The following is a 23,288-nucleotide window of genomic DNA, read 5'->3' as shown; positions in this document are numbered from 1 at the left end:
TTGAGACAGGGTCTCGCTGTGCAGTTCAGGCTGGCCGTGAGCTCATTTTGTAGCCCAGGCTGGTCTTGGGCTCCAGAGTGCTGGGATTACAGGCATTCGCCACCACGCCTGGCACTAAGTGGTATTTAAAGCAATGTTATACTCTTTTTTTTTTAGGCAGGGTCTTGCTTTGTAGTTCAAACTGGCCTTGAATTCACTAGGTCACCCAGCCTCGTTGAAACTTGTAATAATCCTCCTGCCTCAGCCTCCCAACTGTTTAAATTACATAAGTGCACCACCATATCCGGCTATTTCAATTATTATTATTAATCTTGGTACCGGGAATCGAACTCAGGACCTTGCACTTGCCAGGCAGGCGCTGTGCCGCTGACCTCTATCCCCGGCCCTATTTCAATTGTTCTAAATGCAACATTTTAGGTCAGGTGTGATGGCCCACCCTGTAATCCCAGCACTCTGAGAGGCTGAGACAGGAGGATTTCAAATTCGAGTCCCAGCTGGCAAACTTGGGAAACTGTCTCAAAAAAGAAAAAGGGGCTGGGATGTAGCTCTGTGATAAAGGGTCCCTGGGTTTGATCCTCACTACCAAGAAAACAAAACCAAACCCGAGTGACTAGGGATCCTGAACCTGGGATGGGGTCAGAAATTTTTTAAAAAGGTAGTCATGGGTAAGAAGACCGGGGAAGCCATTTCAGGAAGAGACTGAGTCTCCATCACTGGGGTGCTGGGGCTCGAACTCGGCCTCTCGCATGCTAAGCAAGCGCTCTACCGTCGAGCCACGCTACGCCGCAGAGAATGCGGCTCCTTATGGAACAACAACAACAAAAGGAATCTCACGAGGTGCTGTGACGCTCGCACGGGAACCTCAAAGCTAAAAACCCTACCACACCACTTTAAGGTCTTCTGGTTAGCGACAGTTTAGCGGGAAAAAAGAGGACGCAAGCAAAGGAAGTGACATAGGGAGTCGCTCACATGACGTGAGACGGCAAATCCTGCGGGAGGATTGCTTTGATTGGTTGTTTTCTTGAGCTAGGGTCCTATCAGCTCGCCTAATCTCCGCTTTTCGCCTGCGCATCGGGTTTTGCCCTTAGTAAAGATGGCGCAGGGCTTCCAGCTTTACTTGGGGCACGCGCGTTTTCGGCAGTGTGGCCACAGGAGACAGGAAAAACACCGTAGGATTCGTGAGCGTTGATTGGCTGAAGCCGGAAGCGTGCGCTGACTGGCTCCGTCCTTCGCGGGAAGTAGTTTGTGGCGCCAGAAGAAAGTGGATACGACGGAGGAGCGGCGACGGGATTCTGAGGGGTCCTGCGAGCCTGTCGTTCTGGAACCTTCTGGCCCTCCTTTCCCAAGACAGTCGCGACCAAGATGTGGAGTAGTAAGGAGGGGTGGGAGGGGCGCGGAGGAGGAAGTGGCCGGAGGATTGAGCGCGCCCGGGGTGCGAAGGCGTGCGGCGGCCGGGGCGAGGGCGGAGGTGGCGGCGGTAGGGGTCCGCGAGGGAGCTGGGAAGACTGGGGAGACGGGGCCAGTGTTGGGGCGCACGGGGTCTCAGGGCACCTGCGGACTCCTCAAGGGCTCGGAGGGCAGCGCAGACGCTAACGCTGTTGTTCAAAACAGGTGGCTATGAAAGCTACAGCACCGCCAGCTACGGAGGAGGCGGCAGCTACACGCAGACCCCGGGGGGCTTCGGGTCGCCAACACCTTCCCAGGCCGAGAGGAAATCGGTGGGTTGACAGACTCGGGTTTGGTTTGGTTTCGCTTTCTCCGGGGCTGAAACGCTGGACTCGTCCAACGGAGAAAACGTTTGAGGCGAGGGAAGGGTGTTAGGCATGAACTGGCTAGTAAGCTATTGGTTGTTTTCCGTGTCTCTTTAAATGTGTAAGTGGTGTCGGTTTTATTTATTTTTTTGTCTTTTTGAGACAGGGTCTCGCTGTGCAGTTGAGGCAGGCCTTGAGCTCACTTTGTAGCCCAGGCTGGTCTCGAACTCGCAACGATCCTCCTGCCTCAGCCTCCTGAGTGCTGGGATTGCAGGCGTGCGCCAGCATGCCCGGCTGTGCTGTTGATTTTAAAAACGAAATCTTCCTTAATTTTGCACCCCCTGTTTCCTCGGCTTTGTTCTGAAATTTCTCATAGCTATTGAATTAGTCTGGTGGGAAAACTTTGAACTTGTATTCATAGCCTGTTTTATATCCCTATATTTAAAGTTGTTTTCTGATTAAACGTAGTGAGGCAACATAATGCAGTGGGAAAATGTGGTTTGTTTTGTTTTTGAGACAGGGTCTGGCTTTGTAGTTCAGGCTGGCCTTGAACTCACAGTGATCCTCCTGCCTCAGCCTCCTGAGTGCTAGGATTACAGGCACCACCAAGCCCAGTAAAAGTGTGATTTTGCTGATACTTGTTTTCACGATTTCTTCAGACACATTTCTTAACCTTCTTGGTTATCTTAAACTAGATGGGGTTAATATATAACTTACAAGGATGTTGTGAGACTTAATGCTAAATGCAAAGTGCCTGCTCTGTAGTCACTTTTCATCCAGTTCTGATACTACCTTTAAAAGAACACGGAGTTTGGAGCCAGAATATATAGACCCAAGATTTAACATTGCCTTTTTTCCCCCCTGTGGACCTAGGTGCAACTCAAGGCCTCATTACCAATGAGCTACATTCTCAGCCCTTTTTTTATTTTGAGATAGAACCTTGCTATGTTGTCTAGGTTACCCTTGAACTTGTGACCCTCCTGCTTCATCCTGCTGGGGAGCTAAGGTTACAGGTGCACATCACCACACCCAGCTTACTTTTACTTTATAACTGACATTAGTTAGCAATTTGAAGCCTGTGACCCTTCAGTTTTCTCTCTGATGATAGTGCTGGTACTGCTCATAACACAGGATACTTGTTGAAATTGATAAATAAGGGACTGTGAGAAAGTAATCTTCAGAAAGTTGTGTGTTTATTTGCTTTTTTAGAGGTGAGTTTGCACTTAACAGTTGCTGTTCATTTCATCCTCTAACTGCAGGATTAATTGGGCTTCCCTTTAGGTGCCACTCAGATACGTTGCGTAAGATTCAGTAGGTTTGGTGTAGGGGATGTAAGCCTTTCCTTAAAACTCTTAATCCAGGGGCTGGGGATTTAGCTCAGCAGCATAGCGCCTGCCTGGCAAGTACAGGGTCATGAGTTCGATTCCTGGTACTGGAAGAAAAACAAACAAACAAAAAAATACAACAACAAAACTCTTAATCCAGGTGTGTGTTGGTGTGGAAAAAATGCCATCGTTAAATCCTATACATTTGGATACTGCCTTACATTTTTCACAGGTTATTTCATATAGTCCTGTACCATTGCTTATTCCAGCTTACAGCAGAGGCTAAGGTGTAGTTAGGGACTAAGCTTACGTAGCTAGTAAGTAACTAGAACCAGATGGTGCATACATGATGCCAAGCAAATCTAAAATCTCTTGAGCAGCTGCTTCTCTCTTCTGTCTCTTGTAGTGTGCTTTTTTTTCCTTTTTTTGTTTTTTTTCCATGCTTGCCAGGCAGGTGCTGTGTACTGAGCTAAATCCCCAGCCCCTAGTGTGCTTTTTTTTCCCCTGAAAAATCCACAGGGAACTTTAAGCTTCCCTCCCCTCCTTTCCCTTCCCCTCTCCCTCTCTTCTGTCTCTTTGTCTCTGTCTGTCTGTCTGTCTCCTCTGTCTTCTGCCTGCCTCTGTCTCTGTCTGTCTCTGTCTCTGTCTCTGTCTGTCTGTCTGTCTCTCTCTCTGTCTCTCTGTGTAGTGCTGGAGCTGTACCCCCAGCCCCTAGCACTTTGAATATCTAACTATATCTTTCCTGAGGTTGTGAAGGAAAAAACAGGAAATATAAATTCTCATCTTTTCTTCCCTAACTACTTTTCTCCATTCTGATTATTTTTACCTGAGAATCCTGAGCCTGAACTGTGTATTAAAATAGTTTTTCAGAGAACAACGATGATTATAAACTGGAGGTTTATCTCCAAAATGATATAGGAGAAAAAACTCCCAACCTGAACAATGTCTGGGACAAGTTTATGTTCACTAAAATCAAAGAATGAATTTTAGGAACAATGGAGGTTAAGAGCAGAACATATTAATTGAGGGAAAGAAAGCTCCTGTCAGAGAGGGACAGAAGGGGGCCCTGAATGGGTTGCCCCTAAAATGTTTCCTCTTGATATAAATATTTGGTTGAAATTTCCAAAATTGTGAAATTTATCTATACAAGCAATGATTTCAGGGCTGGGGTTTTAGCTCAGTGGCACAGCGCCTGCCTGGCAAGCGCGAGGTCGTGAGTTCGATTCCTGGTACCGGGAAAAAAAAACAAAAAAAACCCAAGCAGTGATTTCATAAGAGTACTGTCACAGTAGCCTGTGGTTCATATTCAGCTATGAATATTATAATTTTTTTCAAAAGTAGAACACTTGAGCAGGTACACTCTATGAACCTCTTTGGAACAAACCAGGGGTTCCTTGTGATTCTTTCCTGGCTCAATAAAAAACAAAAAATGCCTGATTTGGGATGAATTTGAAAGCACTATTGACGGCGCAATTATTATTGACTACACAGTGCCTGCAGAGACTGGTGTTTGCAGTTTATATACATTGTGTGTTTCAATTCAAACGTGAAAGGCAGCTGTCCTCAGCTTTTCAGAAAAGGTGGTAGCACGTCCAGGGCTGAGGAGCTGGGATTTGAGTGCAGGTCTGCGGGTCTGTGTGGCTCCAGACCCCTTGTTCTTCTTTCTTACCATAGTCTTGGTTTGTGGCAGAATCTCACCTGTGATAGGTAAAAACAGTGCTGTAGGTTGTAAGAGGCAAATTCTGTGACCTGCAAAATTTGGATCTGTAAATACGATGGAGCAGGAACTTCACCTATAAATTACCACAGGGTATGGTGCAGTCTGTGTGGATGCAGTGAGCCTTCCCCACAGGGCCCAGCTCTGTGCTGCTTCCTGCCCCTTAGCATCTCACTCTGTCCCCTGAACCCCTCTTTCTTCCCATTCCAATGTCTGGGAGCCTGGTCCTGGCTCTGAGATTATCTGGAGTCTGGTGTCGGGGCAGGGATGAGTGCAGCTGTGAGGGTGGCACCAGGAGGTTAAGGGAGGTCAGCTGTGTGCCCCCTTGGGGCACTTCCTTAGCTCCCCTCCCTTGTCCCGGAGTGCGTGGGCAGCTGTGGAGAGGGTGCCAGCTTAGAGCTACAGTCCTCTTTAGAACTTGCTTCCCCCACCATTAGCAGGTGTGTTCCCTTCTAACCTGATCCTGTATCCCAAAATCTTTTTTTTTTTTCTTTTTGGGACAAGGTCTCACTGTGCAGTTTAGGCTGGCTTTGAGCTCACTTTGTAGTCCAGGCTGGTCTTGAATGCACAGCGATCCTCCTGCCTCAGTTTACCGAGTGCTGGGATTACAGGCATGCCCCACCACACCTTGCCCCCTGCATCTTTTATTACATTTGTTCAGTGTGTGTTTGCCAGGATCAAATCCAGGGCATCATGCATGCTATATAGGCCTCTATCTCTGAGCTATATCTCCAGCCTCAAGGGATTTTATTTTTGATGTTGCTTTGTAATTTTAAAAATTTATTTTGGGGGGTTTGTTTTGTTGCTGTTTTGAGACAGAATCTCACTATGTAGTTCAGGCTGGCCTCAAACTCACAGTAATCCTCCTGCCTTAGCCACCTGAGTGCTGGGATTACAAGCATACACCACTATGCAAGCCTCTTTCTTTGTTTTGAGACAGGGTCTAATTACGCCTAGCTTAGTCTCATACTCCTCTTGCATCAGTCTCCTAAGTAGCTGGGGTTGTAGGCACACCACTGTGCCCTATAATTCTTTTTTTTTTTTTCTGTTGCCGTTTTGAGACAGGGTTTCACTGTGCAGTTCAGGCTGACCTTGAACTCTGTAGCCCAGGTGGGTCTTGAACTCACAGCAGTCTTCTTATCTCAGCCTCCCAAGTGCTGGGATTACAGGCATGTGCCACCATGCCCAACTTTTTCTTCTTTTTTTTTTTTTTTTTTTTTTTTTTTTTTTTTGCCTTCCCTTAAAAAAAATTTGTTTTATCATTCATTATATGTTAAACAACTGTAAAGTAAAGTAGGGTACTGTAAAATAACATGGAAAGGCATAGCTGAGCCCTTCATATCCTTGTTAAAAGCTATTGCAGACATAAAAGAATGGGGAGCACCAGCTAACCTAGTGTTGAGCAGTTGCTAGCATTTGAGTGCTTACTGTGTGCCAATTTGAGTGCTCTATTGTGTTGTCCTTTTGGTTTTGGCTTTTGGCTTTTGGTGCTGGGGGTTGAACCCAGGGCCCTGCGGCTGAGCTATACCTCCAGCCCTTTTTAGTTATTATTTTTGAGACTGGATCTCACTAATTTGCCCAGGCTAGGCTTGAACTTGCAATAGTCCTGCCTCAGTCTCCCAAAATGCTGGAATTACAGACATGTGCCACCCACCCAGCTTTATGTAGCTGTCTTAATATTGATTGTTTCATTCCTGATGTCATATATGAGGAAACTGAGGTGGAGATGAGTTGAGCACACTGCTCCTGGGGTCGGGGTCACAAACTCATCCTGGAGCTAAGCTGCTTCCTTTGGTGGTGAGCATGCTGGGGGTTGGCTGAACTTAATTTATACTGTTCTGCCAGTTCTTGTCATTCAGAATTATGCTTCAAAAAGTGAAGTATCATCACTATGACAGATCTTTAGGCCAACGTTGTGACTGTTAAATCCTTGAAGGTCACAAGTCTGCTATGTTCTAGGTGTTATGTGTAAACAGGTCCTGTGTTCCTTCCTTTGATGTCTGACAGGAAGAACTCTGTGCTTGTCTGTGAGACTGTGGGAATGTATGCTCTGTTTGTTAGGGTGTGTTGAAGGCAAATAGTTTCTTACTCATCTCTGTTTTACCCAGACTGTGCCTTGCCAGGGATAGGTAAAATGAGAGGTTGCCGTTGTTGTCAGGCTAATTTAGAATGTGATTTGAGTGTCCCCTCCCCCGCCAGATGCTCTTCTGCTCAATTCATCTGTTCCTTCCCATTAAAATGTCAGTGACTAAGCTCTTACCCCATTTTCCCCAGGAACTCATCCATTTGTCAGAACATCTGTCCTAAAAGAAGCTATACTTTCTAGGAGACCTAGAGAAGCTCCAGAATCCTATGTCTGCTTGCCATTTGGGAAACCCTTTCCCTGTACCATCTCATCCCATTAGTGTTCCAACGGCCTGCCCTTCTCCCACAGCTGGGGCTTCCTCCTAAGGGTCTGTTCCGGCAGCAGCTCACCCTTCCTTACCTGTCTCTGCTTTGGCCCCCATGTTTGGGTGAATCCCCAATCTAGTACAGACTTCCCACTCAGCAGGAGCTCTAGAGTCAGGTGAACCTGGGCTTGACTTTATTATTTTTCTTTCTTTCTTTTCTTTGTTTTTTTTTTTTTGTTGTTGTTGTTTTGTTTTGTGTATTTGAGACAGGGTGACAGGGTCTCTCTATGCAGTTCAGGCTGGCCTTGAGCTCACTTTGTAGCCCAGGCTGGTCTCGAACTTGCAGTGATCCTCCTGCCTCAGCCTCCCAAGTGCTGGGATTACAGGCATGTGCCACCATGCCCGGCGCTGGGCTTGACTTTAAATGTGTGGCATTTGTTAGCTTTATGACCTGGGTTTCACTCTTGTGAAGCAAGGACAATGAGGTTTGTTTGGAAATTTCAGTGTTCTAATATATTTAAAGTGCTTGGCACATGGCAAGTATTAAATGAATTATTATTTTCTGAGTTGACTTTATGCATACCTTTTCTCTTCAGAGAGCCCGAGCCCAGTACATTGTACCCTGTACTATATCTCAGCTACTTTCTGCTACTCTGGTTGATGAGGTGTTCAAAATTGGGAATGTTGAGATTTCACAGGTATGTAGAAGAATTTATCGGAGCGTCACTTAATCATAAGATGTGGTGTACTTAAAAGTACATAAATGTTGCTTTAGTTTTCAGGATAACCAAGCCTTATTATTTTCCCAACCTAGGTCACTATTGTGGGGATAATCAGACACGCAGAGAAGGCTCCAACCAACATTGTTTACAAAATAGATGACATGACAGCTGCACCCATGGATGTCCGCCAGTGGGTTGACACAGATGTGAGTGGCTATTTTTGAATTGGGGTGGGGTTACTTTGGGAATTTGGAGATGGCAAACTTTTTTAATCTTACCTTTTAGAGGTTTGTGTTACATTAAAATAATTCATAAGATACTATTGCCGGGCATGGTGGCGCACACCTGTAATCCTAGCACTCGGCAGACTGAGGCAGGAGGATCATTGCAAGTTCGAGACCAGCCTGGGCTACAAAGTGAGCTCATGACCGGCCTGAACTGCACAGCGAGACCCTGTCTCAAAAAGACAAAAAAAAAAAAAAGATAGCAAAGGCAAACTAGGCGTGGTGGTGCACACGTGCAATCCCCGCACTGGTGGGGGGCTGAGGTGTAGGAAGATCACTGAGAGTTTGAGGACAGCCTGGACTACATGGTGAAACCCAGTCTCAAAAAAGAAAAATCAAAGGCAGAAGCTTTAAAATGAAAGGTTAATAGACTTGGCTACATACAAATTTAAAACTTTCTAAACTTCCTAAAATATTGCAAACAATTAAAAGTTAGGTAACAAGAGACAGTATAGTATAAATTCCATGAGAAAGGTTTGCATGTGTGGGTACACACGTTTTTATGTGTGGGTATTGCTGGGGATTGAACCCCGAGATGCTCTACCATGAAGCTAAACCTAGTTCTTGTTTGTTCAATTTTTTTCATTTTTAGTCAGTATTTCACTGAGTTGACTGGGCTGGCCACAAAAAAACTTGAAATTGTCTGCCTCAGCCTCTTCAGTAGCTGGGATTACAAGCAAGTGTGACCACGCCAGGCATAAGGAGGATTTTTATGTCTTGCACACCTCTTTCTCTGTAGCACTAGGACTATGCCAGTCACGAAGTGGACCTTAAGTAAATATTTTTTAATGAATGTGAAGAAGATTTGCATATATTACAAACTTGTTAATTTTTAATACTTAAAAAATCTCTACAAAGCCAAAAAAAAAAAAAGTGCTGGACATGGTGGCACACCCCTGTAATCCCAGCACTTAGGAGGCTGAGGCAAGAAGGTTGTTGTGAGTTCAAGACCAGCCTGGGCTACAAAGTGAGCTCGAGGCCAGCCTGAACTGCACAGCAAGACCCTGTCTCTAAAAGAGTTTCACCATGTTCGAGGCTGGCCTCGAACTCACAATGATCCTCCTGCCTCAGCCTCCTGAGTGCTGGGATTACAGGCATGCACCACCATCATGCCTGGCTTTGTTCTGAAATTTCATACGATTGTTTTTATTTATTTTTCTTTTCCTTAAAAAAAAAAAAAAAAGACCTAAGTATGAATGACAGTCACAGTAACAAAAGCATAATTAGCAAGGAGGGAGATTCCATTTTCAGTTTGTATTGTTGGCACATTAAAAGTAATGATGCGGGCTGGGGACTTAGCTCAGCGGCAAAAGCACCTGCCTGGCAAGTGCAAGGTCGTGAGTTCGGTTCCTGGTACCGGAGAAAAACAACAAAAAAAAAAAAAGTAATGATGCTTCTTAGTTGTGGTAAGAGTTGACAGCTTGCACAGTGCCTCTACCTTAGAGTGCCCTCAGTAAACGTGTAGAGTGGCTTGTCACTGTTTTTCTAAGGAAGTGGATGCCATACTACCTTGACAATAGTAGTGTAAACTGGTGTAACTCCTCAGAAGTCATTCTTTACCAAAATCATCAATCATAACAATGCTGACCAACAGCTCCACTGCTGGGGAATTAGCACTTCTACTTTATAACTAGCTTTGTATATGTAATTTAGACATTTTAGTGTGGCTTTTGCCAGCATCATAAAGACCTAATGGCGTGTTTGTATTTTATCTGTTAGGACACCAGTGGAGAAAACACCGTGGTCCCTCCAGAAACGTATGTGAAGGTGGCCGGCCACCTGAGGTCCTTTCAGGTAAAGTCTGTAAAATGCCAGACAGAATGTATTTGCATGAAGCAGTCTCTGAATTCAAGTCTGGGTCTAGGATAACTAATGATTAACCCTCTATATTTAATGGGAAGTTATTTCCTTATCCTCTAATTCAACAGGAAGTAACTGGTTTTTATCTTAATAGAAAAGCAGGGTTGGGGATGTAGCTCAGTGGTAGAGTGCTTGCCTGACATGCACAAGGCCCTGAGTTCAATCCCCAGTACCACCAAAAAAAAAAAAATCCTTAAAAAGAAAAGAAAAGTAACAGCTGGGCATGGTAGAGCATACTGCTAATCCGCAGACTCTTGTTTTGCTTTTTTCGTATTTTTGGTACCGGGACTCGAACTCAGGACCTTGGGCTTGCCAGGTAGGCGCTTATGCCACTGACCTATATCCCTGGCCCTAATCCCCAGACTCTGGAGGCGGAAGTAGGGGGATCACCATGAGTTCCAGGCCAGCCTGAACAACAAAGTGAGACCGTGTCTCAAAAAACAAATTAAAAAAGGGCAGCCCATTTGGGAACCCTCCTGTCTCTCAAGAGCTATTCCTATTCTCCATTCCAATTCTCTAATAAATTTTCCTATTCTTAACCTCCATTATAGCCAGGTGTGGTGGCGCACACCTGTAATCCCAGCAGTTGGGAGGTTGAGGCAGAGGATTGCTGTGAGCTCAGGGCCAGCCTTGAACCACAGAACTATATAGTGAAACGCTGTCTCAAAAAGGCAAAAAAAAAAAAAGTAACAGAATGATAGAAAAAGAAGAAAATCTCTACCTACAGTTGACAAATGTGGCATTGGTGAGAGGTAGAAGGGAGAACACTGGATTCAGAGTCAGGAAGGTAGACCCTGCTTGGATTTGCCATTTTGCTCTATTTGTTTTTTGCTTGGTTTTGTAGCCTTGAACAAATCATGGATATCTGAGCTAGTTTGCTTCTTTCCTTCATTGTTGACTACACTTGGATTACCCCGAGTTAAAATTTTAGATACAGGGCCTGAGGATTTGGTTCAGCGGCACAGCGCTTGCCTGGCAAGTGCGAGGTCATGAGTTGGATTCCCAGTACTGGAAAAAAAAAACCAAACCAAAACAGCAACAACGAAATTTTAGCTACATAGCAGATATTTTCCTCATATTGGCAAAATAGAACCTAGAAAAGAGTCACAGTGTTTTGACTTGAATCTGCTCATCCTTTATTTGTGTTTTCTTCTTTACTTTAATAGAACAAAAAGAGCTTGGTAGCCTTTAAGATCATGCCCCTGGAGGATATGAATGAGTTCACCACACATATTCTGGAAGTAGTCAATGCACACATGATGCTGAGCAAACCCAGCACCCAGGTAAGCGGCGTCAGCTTTTTCCCTTTCCTAGAAAGCGGAGACTGATTCTGTGCTCTGGCTTTGCGTTTTTGGTGTTTTTAAGATTGAGCTGGAAGAAAGGCATCAGTCAGTCTTCAGAACGTTTTTCCATCAACTTCGTATTTCATTCCAGGTGAAGCATTCATGTTTCTCTCAGAATTATGAGTTCCTCTGCATGGTGGTGCACGCCTGTAATCCCAGTACCCAGGAGGCTGAGGCAGGAGAAACACTGAGCTTGAGGCCATCTTGGGCTACATAGTGAGTTCATTGCCAACTTGAACTACATTACAAGACCCTGTCTCAAAACACAAAAAGAAAAAAAGAATCATAAGTTCCTCTGACCCCACTGCCATAGATAGCTGTGCCCTAAGACAACCTTCAGATAGACACATAGGCTGAGGTTGTAGCTCCAGAATTTCCAGCCCATAATCTGAGAAAAATCTCAAGTAGGGCGGCATTTTGGTGCTTTTCTTCCAAGCTGTTGCCTGGTAGGAAAAACTGCACTATTACTTCTCCTTGAAATTATATTTCTTGGTCCATATGAAATTTGCCTGATTTCCTGTAGCGTGAATTCACTTTGGCAGGTCCCCTCTAGGACCACTCAAAGCATCAGTCAGTTGTCGTATGAGAAAGCCCACAGGTGACTCGGGTGGCCTGGTGAAGGGCGGTTGCGGTAGCAGAGGCTGCAGAATGGGTAAGCCGGTAGGAGCGCTGACGCGGCCCACTTGGCACGCACTTGGGAAGGTGTTGAGAACGCAGACGCATTCATTCAGTTCTTTTTTAGAAAAATACTCGTCCAGTCTACTCTGTAGATCACTACTCTAAACCCTTGGAATATAGCAATGAACAAGATAGAGTATCTGCCTTCAAACTGACACTCGGGAGAAGCAGGCAACAAACAAGATGCAGACAAGCAGGCTTGGGGGATGGTACATGGCTGCAGTCCCAGCTGCTGGGGAAGCTGGGGCAGGAGGATGGCAAGTTCGAGCCCAGCCTGGGCAACTTAGCGAGAGACCCTGTCTCGAAATGAAAATAAAAAGGGGCTGGGGATCTAGCTCTGTGTGAAGGCCCTGGTTTCAATCCCCAGTGCTGCCTCCCAAAAAAGAAAAACACCCACTTTCAGGTATTTAGGTGCCCTGAAATAGAGTGGAGAAGAGAGTGATGGCGGGAACAGAATGGTGCGGCTTCGGTGGGGGAGGGCGGGGGGGAGGGGCCAGCCCCAGAGGCTGAGCAAGCTCGGCTCCTCCGAGGCAACAGGAAGCTGCCCAGGGTGGCATCAGACGGGTGACAGGGGGAGTGGAAGAAGGATCCGGGCCCACAGCGCAGAGGGCTTTGTATTCTGATGCTGAGCTTCTGGAAGGTGTCAGTCAGGGGTAATGTCGTCCAGTCTACTGTTTCCTTAACAAGCTCACCAGCTGTGTGGACGGTGTGTTCCGAGGCACCCAGGAGGGCAGCAGAAGTCATGGAGAGGAGTGGCAGCTGCGGCCGGGGAAGAGGGGCTGACTCCGTGTGTTCAGTAGGAGGAGCTGATAGGAGTGATGTGTGGGTTAGGGATAAACGTGGAGGAGAGGGGTTCACAAAGGACTCCTGGGTTCGAGGCTTGAGCAGCCGGATGAAGCAGATCTGGAGGGTAAAATCCAGAACTGTGGTTCAGACCTCACCGCGTAGGAGATGCCACTTAGGCATCCAGTGCGCAGGTGACTGTATCAGGCTGGACCTCGCGGGAGAGGGCAGGCTAGAGGGAGAGCTTTGGCGGTCATTTCTCTGTTGGTGATATTTAAAGCTTTGGACACGGGAGTTCAGAGGCAGAGACCGCAGCGCTGGGACCGAACTTCAGAAGTCTGGAAACAAGAGAAGCACCGCCGAAAGCCAGAGGACTTGCTGGCTAAGCAGGAAGACCAGGGAGCAGGATTTCATAAAATATTTTTTGTCTGGTTGGTTTCTTGTTTTGTTTTGAGACAGTCTTGCCAGGTAACACAGTCTGGCCTCAAACTCATAATCCTCCTGCCTCAATCTCGCTGGAATTACAAGCGTGCTCCAGCACACGCCATACTTACGTCTCTTTTTTTCAGATAGGGTCTGTAGCTGGGCATGGTGGCTCACACCTGTAATCCCAGCACTCAGGAGTTACGCAGGAGGATCATTTTGAGTTAAAGACCAACCTGGACTACAAAGTGAGCTCAAGGCCAGCCTGAACTGCATAGCAAGACCCTGTCTCAAAAAGACAAAAAAAAGAGAGGGAGGGTGTATATAGTGCAGGCCGACCTGAATTCCTGGACTCAGGTCATCGTCTTGCCTCAGTCTGCTGAGCAGCTGGAACTACAAGTATGTGCCATTCCACCTGGCATTGTAGAATGTTCTCTCTCAAGGAGAGAGTGTACTAGGCATGGTGGCGTACTAGGCATGGTGGCGCACGCCTGTAATCCCAGCACTTGGGAGCTGAGGCAGGAGGATCATTGTGAGTTCGAGACCAGCCTGGGCTACAAAGTGAGCTCAAGGCCAGCCTGAACTGCAGAGCGAGACCCTGTCTCAAAAAGATGAAGAAAAAAAAAAGAGCCAGCACATTGGCACACACCTGTGATCCCAGGGAATCGTATAGGATAGTGACGGGGAAACTGCATTGGGAGCTGTGAGGGGATAGGCCAAAGCTGAGAAGGAAGAGAATCACTAACCTGCGTTGGGGAATGTCGGGAGAGACTTCACAAGGCAGTGACTATTAAGTTGGACTTGAAAAGGTGAGGAGAGGATTTACCAGGAAGATGAGGAAAGACTAAGTGCAGCTGGCGAGTAGAGTGTGTGGAGGTAGGCTCAAAAACAAATACCTACCTGGCATGGTAGCCCATGCCTGTAATCCCAGCACTGTGGAGGCTGAGGCAGGAGGATCACCCCAAGTTCAAGGCCAGCCTGAACTATAAAGTGAGACCTTGTCTCTATACAAAACAAAAAATTAAATATAGATTTTGACTTTTGTTTTTACAGTGTATCCTGGGCTAACCTCAGATTCCTAGCAATCCTCCTGGCTCAGCCTCCTGAGTGCTGGGATTACAGGCGTGCACCAGCACGCCTAGCTAAAAGGGTCATTTTTAAACAGTGCAGAAGAAAGGAAGGAAACTGCCTTTTGGATGTATCCAAATAAGCAAACTTTACTTCTGCACTTTTTATGTCAGCTAAGAATTTAGGGCCATTTTGCTCATACAGTGCTTGCATGGGGAGAATCGCCAGTGGAAGTGCAAAAGCTGAGGTGGTCTGTGCAGACAGTGGGCTGCTGGGGATCTCTCCACCACGTCTGACTCTTGTGTAAAGGCAACAGAATAGAGCCTCACTAAATACCAGCCTAAGCAAAGTGGAACAGGAATCTAAAGCTGTCATCCAGCTTGCACAGGAAATCTCTCAGTGTGCACAGCTATGTTTAAGCCTTCCCTTCCCACCCACACACCAAGAGCCTCTTTGCTCTACCAGGGGCAGCTAAGCTGCGTTTAGGTTACCTTGCTATTTTACATTTTCACAGGCAGAGGGAGCCACTTGAGTCTCTTTTAGTAGTGGTGCAGTCCTAGCAGGTTGTGATTTGTTGTAATGGTGGAGGCTGATTGGAGTTCAGGTCACTAGATAAGAGCTGAGGGACCAACTGGAGACCAAGAGTGAGGAGGGTCATCAGGAAACGCTTGAGACCATGGCAGCCAATCTCTGAGTGATTTTCTTAGTGATACTTTCCCCTAGATTTCTCCCATCATACAAAACAAGGAACCAGAAGTACCTTCCTCTTTTTCTTTTTTTCTCTCTTTGAGACAGGGTCTCATTGTGGAGCCCAGGCTGGCCTTAAACTCATGATCCTCTTGCTTCAGCCTCCTGGGTGGATGCAGATTACAGATGCAGGCCATCACGCCTGGCTGTTCCTCTTTTTGACATTATGTGCTTAAGGGGTTACTTTACCTTACTATGAAATTCTGCTGTCCCCTGCCATGTAGGCAGTCATAATAGGAAAACTCTTGGTCTAACTTACTTGTTATCTGCTTTTATGTGTGTATGTATGTATGTCTTTTGATTGGTGTTTTGTTTTGTTTTGTTTTAGTGGGTTTTTTTCCTAGTACCGGGAATCAAACTCACGACCTTGCACTTGCCAGGCAGGTGCTATGCCGCTGAGCTACATCCCCAACTCCGTATGTATGTCTTTTGAGACAGGGTCTCGCTATGCAGCTCAGGCTGGCTTTAAACTCACTTTATAGCCCAGACTGGCCTCGAACTCAAAACGATCCTCCTGCCTCAGCCTCCTGAGTGCTAGGATTACAAGTATGGCTGCCTTTTTTTTTTTTAAAGGAGGAAAGGTTTATTTAACTCACAGTTTGTAGAGGTTTCAGTCCATAATCTGCTGGCTCCACGGCAGAGTGACACATGGCAGAGGGCAACAGTTCATGGCAGGAGAAGATAGCAAGAAGAGAGATTGATTTTTTTTCTTAGCTGCTTATTAGTAATACGTTATTTGAAAAAGCAAAGGCCAGCCTACACCATGTTTAGGTTGGTGAATTTTCTACTGGTATGAACTTATTTCTTAATTTAGCCCTCAGCAGGGAGAGCGTCCATCGGCAACCCAGGAATGGGTGAAACAGGAAACTTCGGTGGAAACAGCTTCATGCCAGCCAACGGCCTCAACGTGACCCAAAACCAGGTAAACTGAGTGGCTCCTTATTGCGAGAGACAGAACGTCCTAACTTCCATCACTTCTTTAATCGTCTAAGACTACTTTAGCACCTGGCTCCTTTCTTTTTCTCATAAAGAGACGCAGCTTTGCAAAGGGGAGTTGACTCAGAGTCATTGCTACAGTCTTTCTAATTTGAATTGTCAGGTGCTGAACTTGATTAAGGCTTGTCCAAGGCCCGAAGGACTGAACTTTCAGGATCTCAGAAACCAGCTCCAACACATGCCTATAGCCACAATCAAGTAAGTTTTTCTTACTATGAGTTGGGTCTTTACAATTATACCTATCAGTCCACTCCTCTGGGGCTTCCTGATAATGAGAATTAAGTTTAAAAGTAAAGCTGTATCTGTTGACAGGGGAAGTTGTTCGGGAACATTTAAAAGGACTCAAAAGATGGTGCTGTGCATCACACCCCTCATTCATTTGCTCATTCCACAAATACTCAGGCCCGTCACGTGTGGAGGATGTGATTCTCAACAGAAATTGCCCTCAGACCTCGTGGGTTCTGGTCTGGAGGGCTGAGCCCCCGGCTTCTGGCCCTTGTGTGTGTCGTCCTGTTCGTGTTGCTCTCTCCACTATAGACAGAAATGCATCAGGCTCTTTGGATCTGAAGCCATTAGGCCAGGCTTACAGCCTTGGCCTGATTCTATCCCAGTGGAACACAGTAATTAAACAAACTCAGTATGGTGATACATGTGATAGCTGTTACTGGAAATCAGTTGATATTCTAGGTCTAGGTAGAAAAGAAATGCTCAAGTCTTTCCAGTTCCTGTCCTATAAAGGGAGGATAATGATTTCTATCGCAGAGTTACTGTGTTGCTAAGGTACTGAACGGCACCATGTAGTAGGGTTTTGGCTGTTAGTATACATGCTGCTGGCGCTGACCCTGAGAAAGAATTTGAAGGTGGCATACTGTTTCTGAAATAGTTTTCCTTTACTTCCTGAAAACTAACTGCCCAGGGTAGAGCAAAGAGGCTCTTGGTGTGTGGGTGGGAAGGGAAGGCTTAAACATAGCTGTGCACACTGAGAGATTTCCTGTGCAAGCTGGATGACAGCTTTAGATTCCTGTTCCACATTGCTTAGGCTGGTATTTAGTGAGGCTCTATTTTGTTGCCTTGGGGCTGGGGATTTAGCTCAGAGGCATAGCGCCTGCCTGGCAAGTGCGAGGTTATGAGTTCAATTCCCAGTACCAGAAAACAACAAAAAAAAAAAAAAAAAAAAAATAGAGGGGGCTGGGGATTTAGCTCAGCGGCACAGCACCTGCCTGGCAAGCACAAGGTTGTGACTTTGATTCCTGGTACCGGAAGGAAAAAAACAAACAAAAATAGAATATTTTGTTGCCTTTACACAAGAGTCAGACGTGGTGGAGAGATCCCCAGCAGCCCACTGTCTGCTCAGACAACCTCAGCTTTTGCACTTCCACTGGCGATTCTCCCCGTGCAAGCACTGTGTGAGCAAAATGGCCCTAAATTCTTAGCTGACATAAAAAGTGCAGAAGTAAAGTTTGCTTATTTGGATACATCCAAAAGGCAGTTTCCTTCCTTTCTTCTGCACTGTTTAAAAATGACCCTTTTAGCTAGGTGTGCGCACACCTGTAATTCCAGCACTCGGGAGGCTGAGCCAGGAGGATTACTACGAGTTTGAGGCCAGCCTGGGCTATGTAGTAAAAACATAACAGAAAAATGACCCCTTTTTCGTTTTGTCTGTCTTTCTAGGCAAGCTGTGGATTTCCTTAGCAATGAGGGCCATATCTATTCTACTGTGGATGATGATCACTTTAAATCTACAGATGCAGAGTAACTGATCTCGGAGTACCTGGGACATTTCTGGCTGGACCTATTTGCACAGCCCGTTGCTTCTGCTGTTCGTATGTTTGGCCAGGTGACTTCTAAGGAGGAAGTTCCCTCTAGAAAAGATCTCAGTTGACAACCCTTTGAAACTCTCTGTTCTTCTGTTTTTTGTGTTTCGAAGCTGAAAGGAAAATGAACAAATTGACAGAGATGTAATCCAGGGTGGAACTTCTTAGAGAAGTTTCAAATGACCGCATGAGGACATCGAGATAGGGAAGACTGGAAGAAAGCCCCTGCCGAGGGAGTTGGGCAGTAGTGCTCAGATATTTTTGTTCTTTAAAAAAATGCTTCTTGTTGAGAGAGGGTGAGCGGGACTGAGGCTGTGGGCACAGGGCCAGCCGAGGAGCCGCCGCCTTCCCTGGTTCGTCTCCCGCTCTGTCCTGTGGGGTCACTTTCAGAACTGTCCTCCCTCCTGGCTTTGCCTCTTCTCAAAGCAGGTTCATGTGAGCCTGAGGTTATGGGATACTGGCCTCACAGGACAGGAGGGAAGGAGTGTTACTGCATTTTGTACAAAAGAAATGATCCATATTTTAATAAAACAATTGTATCATTGCAATAGCTTGTGAAAATGCTCTCCCTTTTCTTTCTACCTTTTTTTCTTTTTTTTGGTCTTTTTCCGGTACTGGGAATTGAACTCACGACCTTGCACTTGCCAGGCAGGTGCTGTGCCGCTGAGCTAAATCCCCAGCTCCTCCTTTTTCTTTCTAAATCGGTCGTCTGATTGCTACTTTATCCTCCAAGGCAGTACAGCGTAGTAAAACTTGGGATTTGTTAGGATCTTGAGCAGGCTGTGAGGGCTTCCATCTCCCCATGTAAAACCCATTTTCTCAAGGGTTTATTGTGAAGATTGACTATAATAAGATCTGTCGTCTTATAGTCTTATTAAAAGGCCAGGCGTGATGAGGCACACCTATAATCCGAGCACTCAGGAGGCTGGACCTATTTGCACAGCACATTGCTTTGAGGCAGGAAGGACCAGCAAGTTCGGAACCAGCCTGGGCTACAAAGTGAGCTCAAGGCCAGCTGAACTGCACAGTGAGACCGTGTCTGAAAAAGACAAAAAAAAAAAGATCTGTAACACATGAGGCATTACCACTGTGGGGACTGGACCTTGGGCCTAAGGGTTGGGTCTTCCAGCTGTGTGCTCGGGTGACTGGCTGCGCTTTGATCTCAGGTGTAGCTCTCCAAAGGCCTGTTGCTGTTTCCTGGCCAACTTGGTCAGCTCTGTCTAGTGGGAGAAGAAACTAGTTCAAAGAGGGTTTTAATAGGCTTTTGCTAGGGGTAGTAGCGCACACCTGTAATCCAGGAGCACTCAGGAGGCTGAGGTAGGAGGACTGTTGCGAGTTCAAGGCCAGCCTGACCTGCACAGTGAGGCCATGTCTCAAAAAAAAAAAAGCAAGACTTTTTTCTTTATCTTCTGCGAGTCCCCCCCATTGGTGGGTATTTTTTGTTTTTGTTTGTTTTTGAGGCAGTGTCTTGCTGTATAGCAGGCTTTGAGCTCACTAGGTAGCGCAGGCCTACCTCAACTTGGCAGTCCTGCCTCAGCCTCCCGAGTGCTGGAATTAGAGGCATGCGCCACCACACCCAGATGGGTTTTTTGTTTGTTTGTTTTTTCAAACAAGGCCTTGCAATGTAGTCCAGGCTGGCTTTGAATTCATAGTCCTCCTGTCTCCACCTCCCAAGCGCTGGGATTACAAGCATGTTCTACCATGCCTGACTCTCAAAGATGCTTTGACAACTCCAGAACATAAGCTACATCTTGAATGAAAGAACCAATTTCGAGATAAAGCTAATAAGGTGTAACATGCAAATAAGAGCTATATCTGCAGCAGCTGTGTCTTAGTAAGATCTAGCAGCTTTTTGGGGAAGGCTCCATCCCAGCGTTAGGCTCAGTTTGTAACTGAGCAGCTGCTTTTCTTTCATGCAAAGTAATTTTGGGGGGTTTTTTGAGACAGGGTCTCATTATCCAGGCTGGCCTCAAACTTTTGCAGCTCTCCTGCCTCAGCCTCCCTGGTGCTGGGGCATACACCACCACAACCAGTGACATGCCAGGTAATTTACGAAGGTGTAAAAGCTCTGTCAACCAGTATGTTTTTTATAAATGTGTCCATTCTTGGACAAAGAAGAAAGAACAGTTGCTAAAAACAGTTTAAAAAAAAATAGATGAATTGCGAATGAGGATACCGTACTTTTATGGGTGGCAGACTTCTCTTTCTAGGTGTCAAGTAGTGACATCAGATGGGCGGAGCTGTAGCAGTGGTTGTGGCTGCAGGTCTTTTTTCATAAAATTCATATAATTTAGTGATTTAAAAGTTGCATACCACATGCAGTGGTGCACAGCTGTGATCCCAGCAGTTCGGGAGGTCGAGGCGTAACAGTTGAAAGTTTGAGGCCACCCTGGGCAACTTAGACCCAGTCTCAGAAGAGCTGGGGTTGGAGCTCAGTGGTGGAGCAGTTAGTTGCCCAGCATGTGAGGCTGTGGTTTCAATCCCCAGTACAACAAAAATTCAGCAGGTGTGTGTGGAGTAGGAACTGCGTCAGCCCAGGGGTCAGTCAGGTACTAAGGACGGAAGGCACGGTAAGACCCTGGCGTCACAAGGATTGCTGGTGCACAGAGCAGCCGCACGTTGAGACTCGCTTGTCTGCCACCTTGGCGTTTCGCAGTCAGGCTGCGTGCCTTCTGAGCACGGCGGGGATCTGTGGGGCTGAGTGTAGGCAGGACAGCCGGCCAGACCACTGAGCAAAACAGTTCCTGCCTTCACAGAGCTGCTGTGGGCAGACGAGCAGAGCTTGCCTCGGGGGCGTTCATGGTCTGACCATGTCCCAGTAGCGGTTTCTGGAAACAGCAGTATGACCAAGTTTAGAATCTCCCCAGCGCAACACGGCCCCGGGCCCGGTCTGTTCGGGAGAATCCTCTGTCTAAGGTGGAGCTGAGGCTCCTGGAGAAATAGTATGCTATTGGGCTTAAGCAGAGGAAGGCCAGGAGGGATTATGCGAATTAGCAGGTTTCTTTGAATGCAGTTGGAGCAGGTGCGGCAGCACAGACTTGTACTCCCCTGTCTCAAAATAGTACAGTATACGAGAAAAAGGCTAGGGTTGTGCCTCGTCCAGCGCAGCTCTCAGTTCCCCCGGGGAAGAATAGTGAGAGGATGGAGAAATAAAGAGTCACAATACAGAAAGCTGGGATCAGGTGGTGCCCTCTCTGGACGGGAGGAAAGGAACTGCCCAACCCCTGCGGTGGGGTTAGACATTCCGTAGGTTGATGTCATGTGACCCCTTCTGCTCGTGGCCGCCTGCATGGTAGCCAGGGCACCGCGCGTTCTTGGAGCTGGAGCAGCTTTGTTCAAGGCCCGGCTCATCTCAGGTGCTCTGTCCTTGGGGCAGCCTTGCTCCAGCCCCACAGGCACATGTGGTCCTGTGACCGATCTCCAGCGTCAGCCACTCCCCACAGGGTTATAGCTATGGCAGAGGCCCTGGGCTCAGTCCTGAGTACCAAAAAAAAAAAGAAAAAGAAAAAAGTTGATTTTACAGGTGAGAAAAAAAAAAGCCAGGGATATAGCTCAGTGGCACAAGCACCTGCCTGGCAAGGGCAAGGTCCTGAGTTGGATTCCCAGTAAAAAAAAAAAAAAAAAAAAAATGCCGGTGGGAGAAATGAAACTAAGTTTTGAGTAAGCATCCTGTCTTAGTTACTGTCTCGTTGCTCAGACAAAACACCCACAAGTTAAAGGAGGAAAGGTTTATTTTGGCTCACAGTTTGTAGAGGTTTCAGTCCATAGTCAGCTGTCTGCAAGGCAGGGTGGCATGGCAGAGGAAAAACAGGCGGGAAGCAGGAGGAAAACTAAATATCCTTCCCGGCCACACCAACAGCGACCCACTTCCCCCAGGCTTCCCCTTCCAATAGCGCACCCAGCTCGAAAACCGTGGACTGACCCAGTATCACACACTCCTGATCCAGTCACCTCCTAAAAGCTTCACCTGTGAGGGCATGAACCTTTGCAGGATATTTAGATATAAATCATAACACATCCCTGATTTATATTCATTTGTTCAGAAACTTTTTTTTGAGACAGGGTCTCAATATATAGCTCAGGCTGGCCTCCCACTCCCAGCAATCCTCCTGCCTCAGCCTCCCAAGTGCTGGCATGTGCCACCGTGGCTGGCTTGTTTGGCAACTATTCCTATATGTTATTCTAGTAATATGTCACATTAGAAAACATTAACGAGTAGAAGTGAAAATACATTAAAAGTGAACACAGAGGGAACTATTAATCCTTGTTTTGTTCCTAGTGGATCATCCTGTGTAGTCCCAGAGGTGTGCTCCTTGCTTGGGAGCCCAGGGGGAATCCTCAGCCCCACTATGACACTCTCCCCATCACCCAGGCGCTTATTCCAGGGTTGAAGAGAGCGATAGCACTGAGAACGGTATCTGCCTCTGGTGGGCTCCCCACCAACCCCAGCGCTCTGATAAGAAAGTCATCACTGTGGCTTTCCTTTTAAGCTTTTGCTACTGAGAAACTGCTCTTCTCTCTGCACCATTTGGTTATTTGGCCGTTTTGCAGGCCCTCTGCCCTCCTTTTGTTCTTGCTCAACGTTATGCCAAGCCCGAATGTGAGCGTGGAAGTGAAAGCGCACTTCGCGTGGAGGCCTGGTTCCTAGGGCTTCCGTGCCAAAGAGGAACTTTCTGTCCTCGTTCTGACTGCGTCTCTATCGTCCTCGGGGTCCTCCTGTCAAGTGTAGGTTGGTTTCCCTAGAAGAGGAGATGGGGACTGGTGGGCAGACAAAGGGGCAGCAGACCAGCTAGGAGTCCCCCGGAGAGCTCCGCATGGGGGTACGGAGGCCTGGGGCCCCGTGAAGCACGGCGGGTCCGGAGCCAGCGAGCAGCAGGGAGAGGGGCCGCACACAGTGCCTGGAATCCAGGAGCTGCACATCTGACTTCTTTCAGCTCTCGCCTCAACTGGAGACTCAGATCATGTTTTTGTCCCTCTCCCGTCTTCTCTGCTGAGCTGGAGCTAAACTCCACAACTGCATCAGCTCACAAACGGAAGGCCCGGTGCTTTCGGGAAGCAGCAGCCTTGCTGAACAGGTCTAGACTGGACCTTGGAAGCTGAGTTCACAGCTCCAGGGAGGAAGGTTTGCGTCTGTGCCCTTCTCTCTGCTGCGCTGCGCAGTGGAGCTCTCCAGTCAGGGCCCAGGCACAGGACAAGTTCCATGACGAGGGGACGGTGCACAGGTGTGGCACGGTGACAGGCTCTGGAGACAGACACAGCTGCACGATCTTGGCCCACAACAGCAATACTAACCTGTTGACCATGTGCTTTACAGAGCTCTCATGGGACCTCAGGTCAGTCTTGTGAGGTACATAACTGTGTTTGCTGCACTGGGGATGGGAGGGAGA

General features: G+C 47.0%; 1 protein-coding gene across 3 annotated transcripts; it reads left to right on the top strand.

The window, feature by feature from the left end:
- Positions 1–1,080: 1,080 nt before the first annotated feature.
- Positions 1,081–18,449, top strand: Rpa2 (replication protein A2, 32kDa). 3 transcript variants are annotated; one of them, XM_005394935.2, is made up of 9 exons: positions 1,348–1,372; positions 1,612–1,718; positions 7,780–7,881; positions 7,998–8,111; positions 9,909–9,983; positions 11,216–11,332; positions 15,906–16,013; positions 16,191–16,285; positions 17,759–18,449. In XM_005394935.2, the coding sequence occupies exons 1-9, from the start codon at positions 1,363–1,365 to the stop codon at positions 17,841–17,843; spliced, it is 813 nt and encodes a 270-aa protein (XP_005394992.1). In that variant the 5' UTR covers positions 1,348–1,362; the 3' UTR covers positions 17,844–18,449. The 3 variants fall into 3 exon arrangements, with proteins under 3 accessions (XP_013375196.1, XP_005394992.1, XP_013375197.1); XM_013519742.1 differs by lacking the exons at positions 15,906–16,013; positions 16,191–16,285; positions 17,759–18,449 and adding exons at positions 11,484–11,550; positions 12,766–13,438 and having other exon boundaries at positions 1,081–1,372; XM_013519743.1 differs by lacking the exons at positions 1,348–1,372; positions 7,780–7,881; positions 15,906–16,013; positions 16,191–16,285; positions 17,759–18,449 and adding exons at positions 11,484–11,550; positions 12,766–13,455.
- Positions 18,450–23,288: the final 4,839 nt, after the last annotated feature.

This window comes from Chinchilla lanigera, unplaced genomic scaffold (genome assembly GCF_000276665.1).
Source record: "Chinchilla lanigera isolate Chin_1 unplaced genomic scaffold, ChiLan1.0 scaffold00051, whole genome shotgun sequence".
Taxonomy (NCBI): domain Eukaryota; kingdom Metazoa; phylum Chordata; class Mammalia; order Rodentia; family Chinchillidae; genus Chinchilla; species Chinchilla lanigera.
This window is presented reverse-complemented; position numbering and strand designations above follow the sequence as displayed.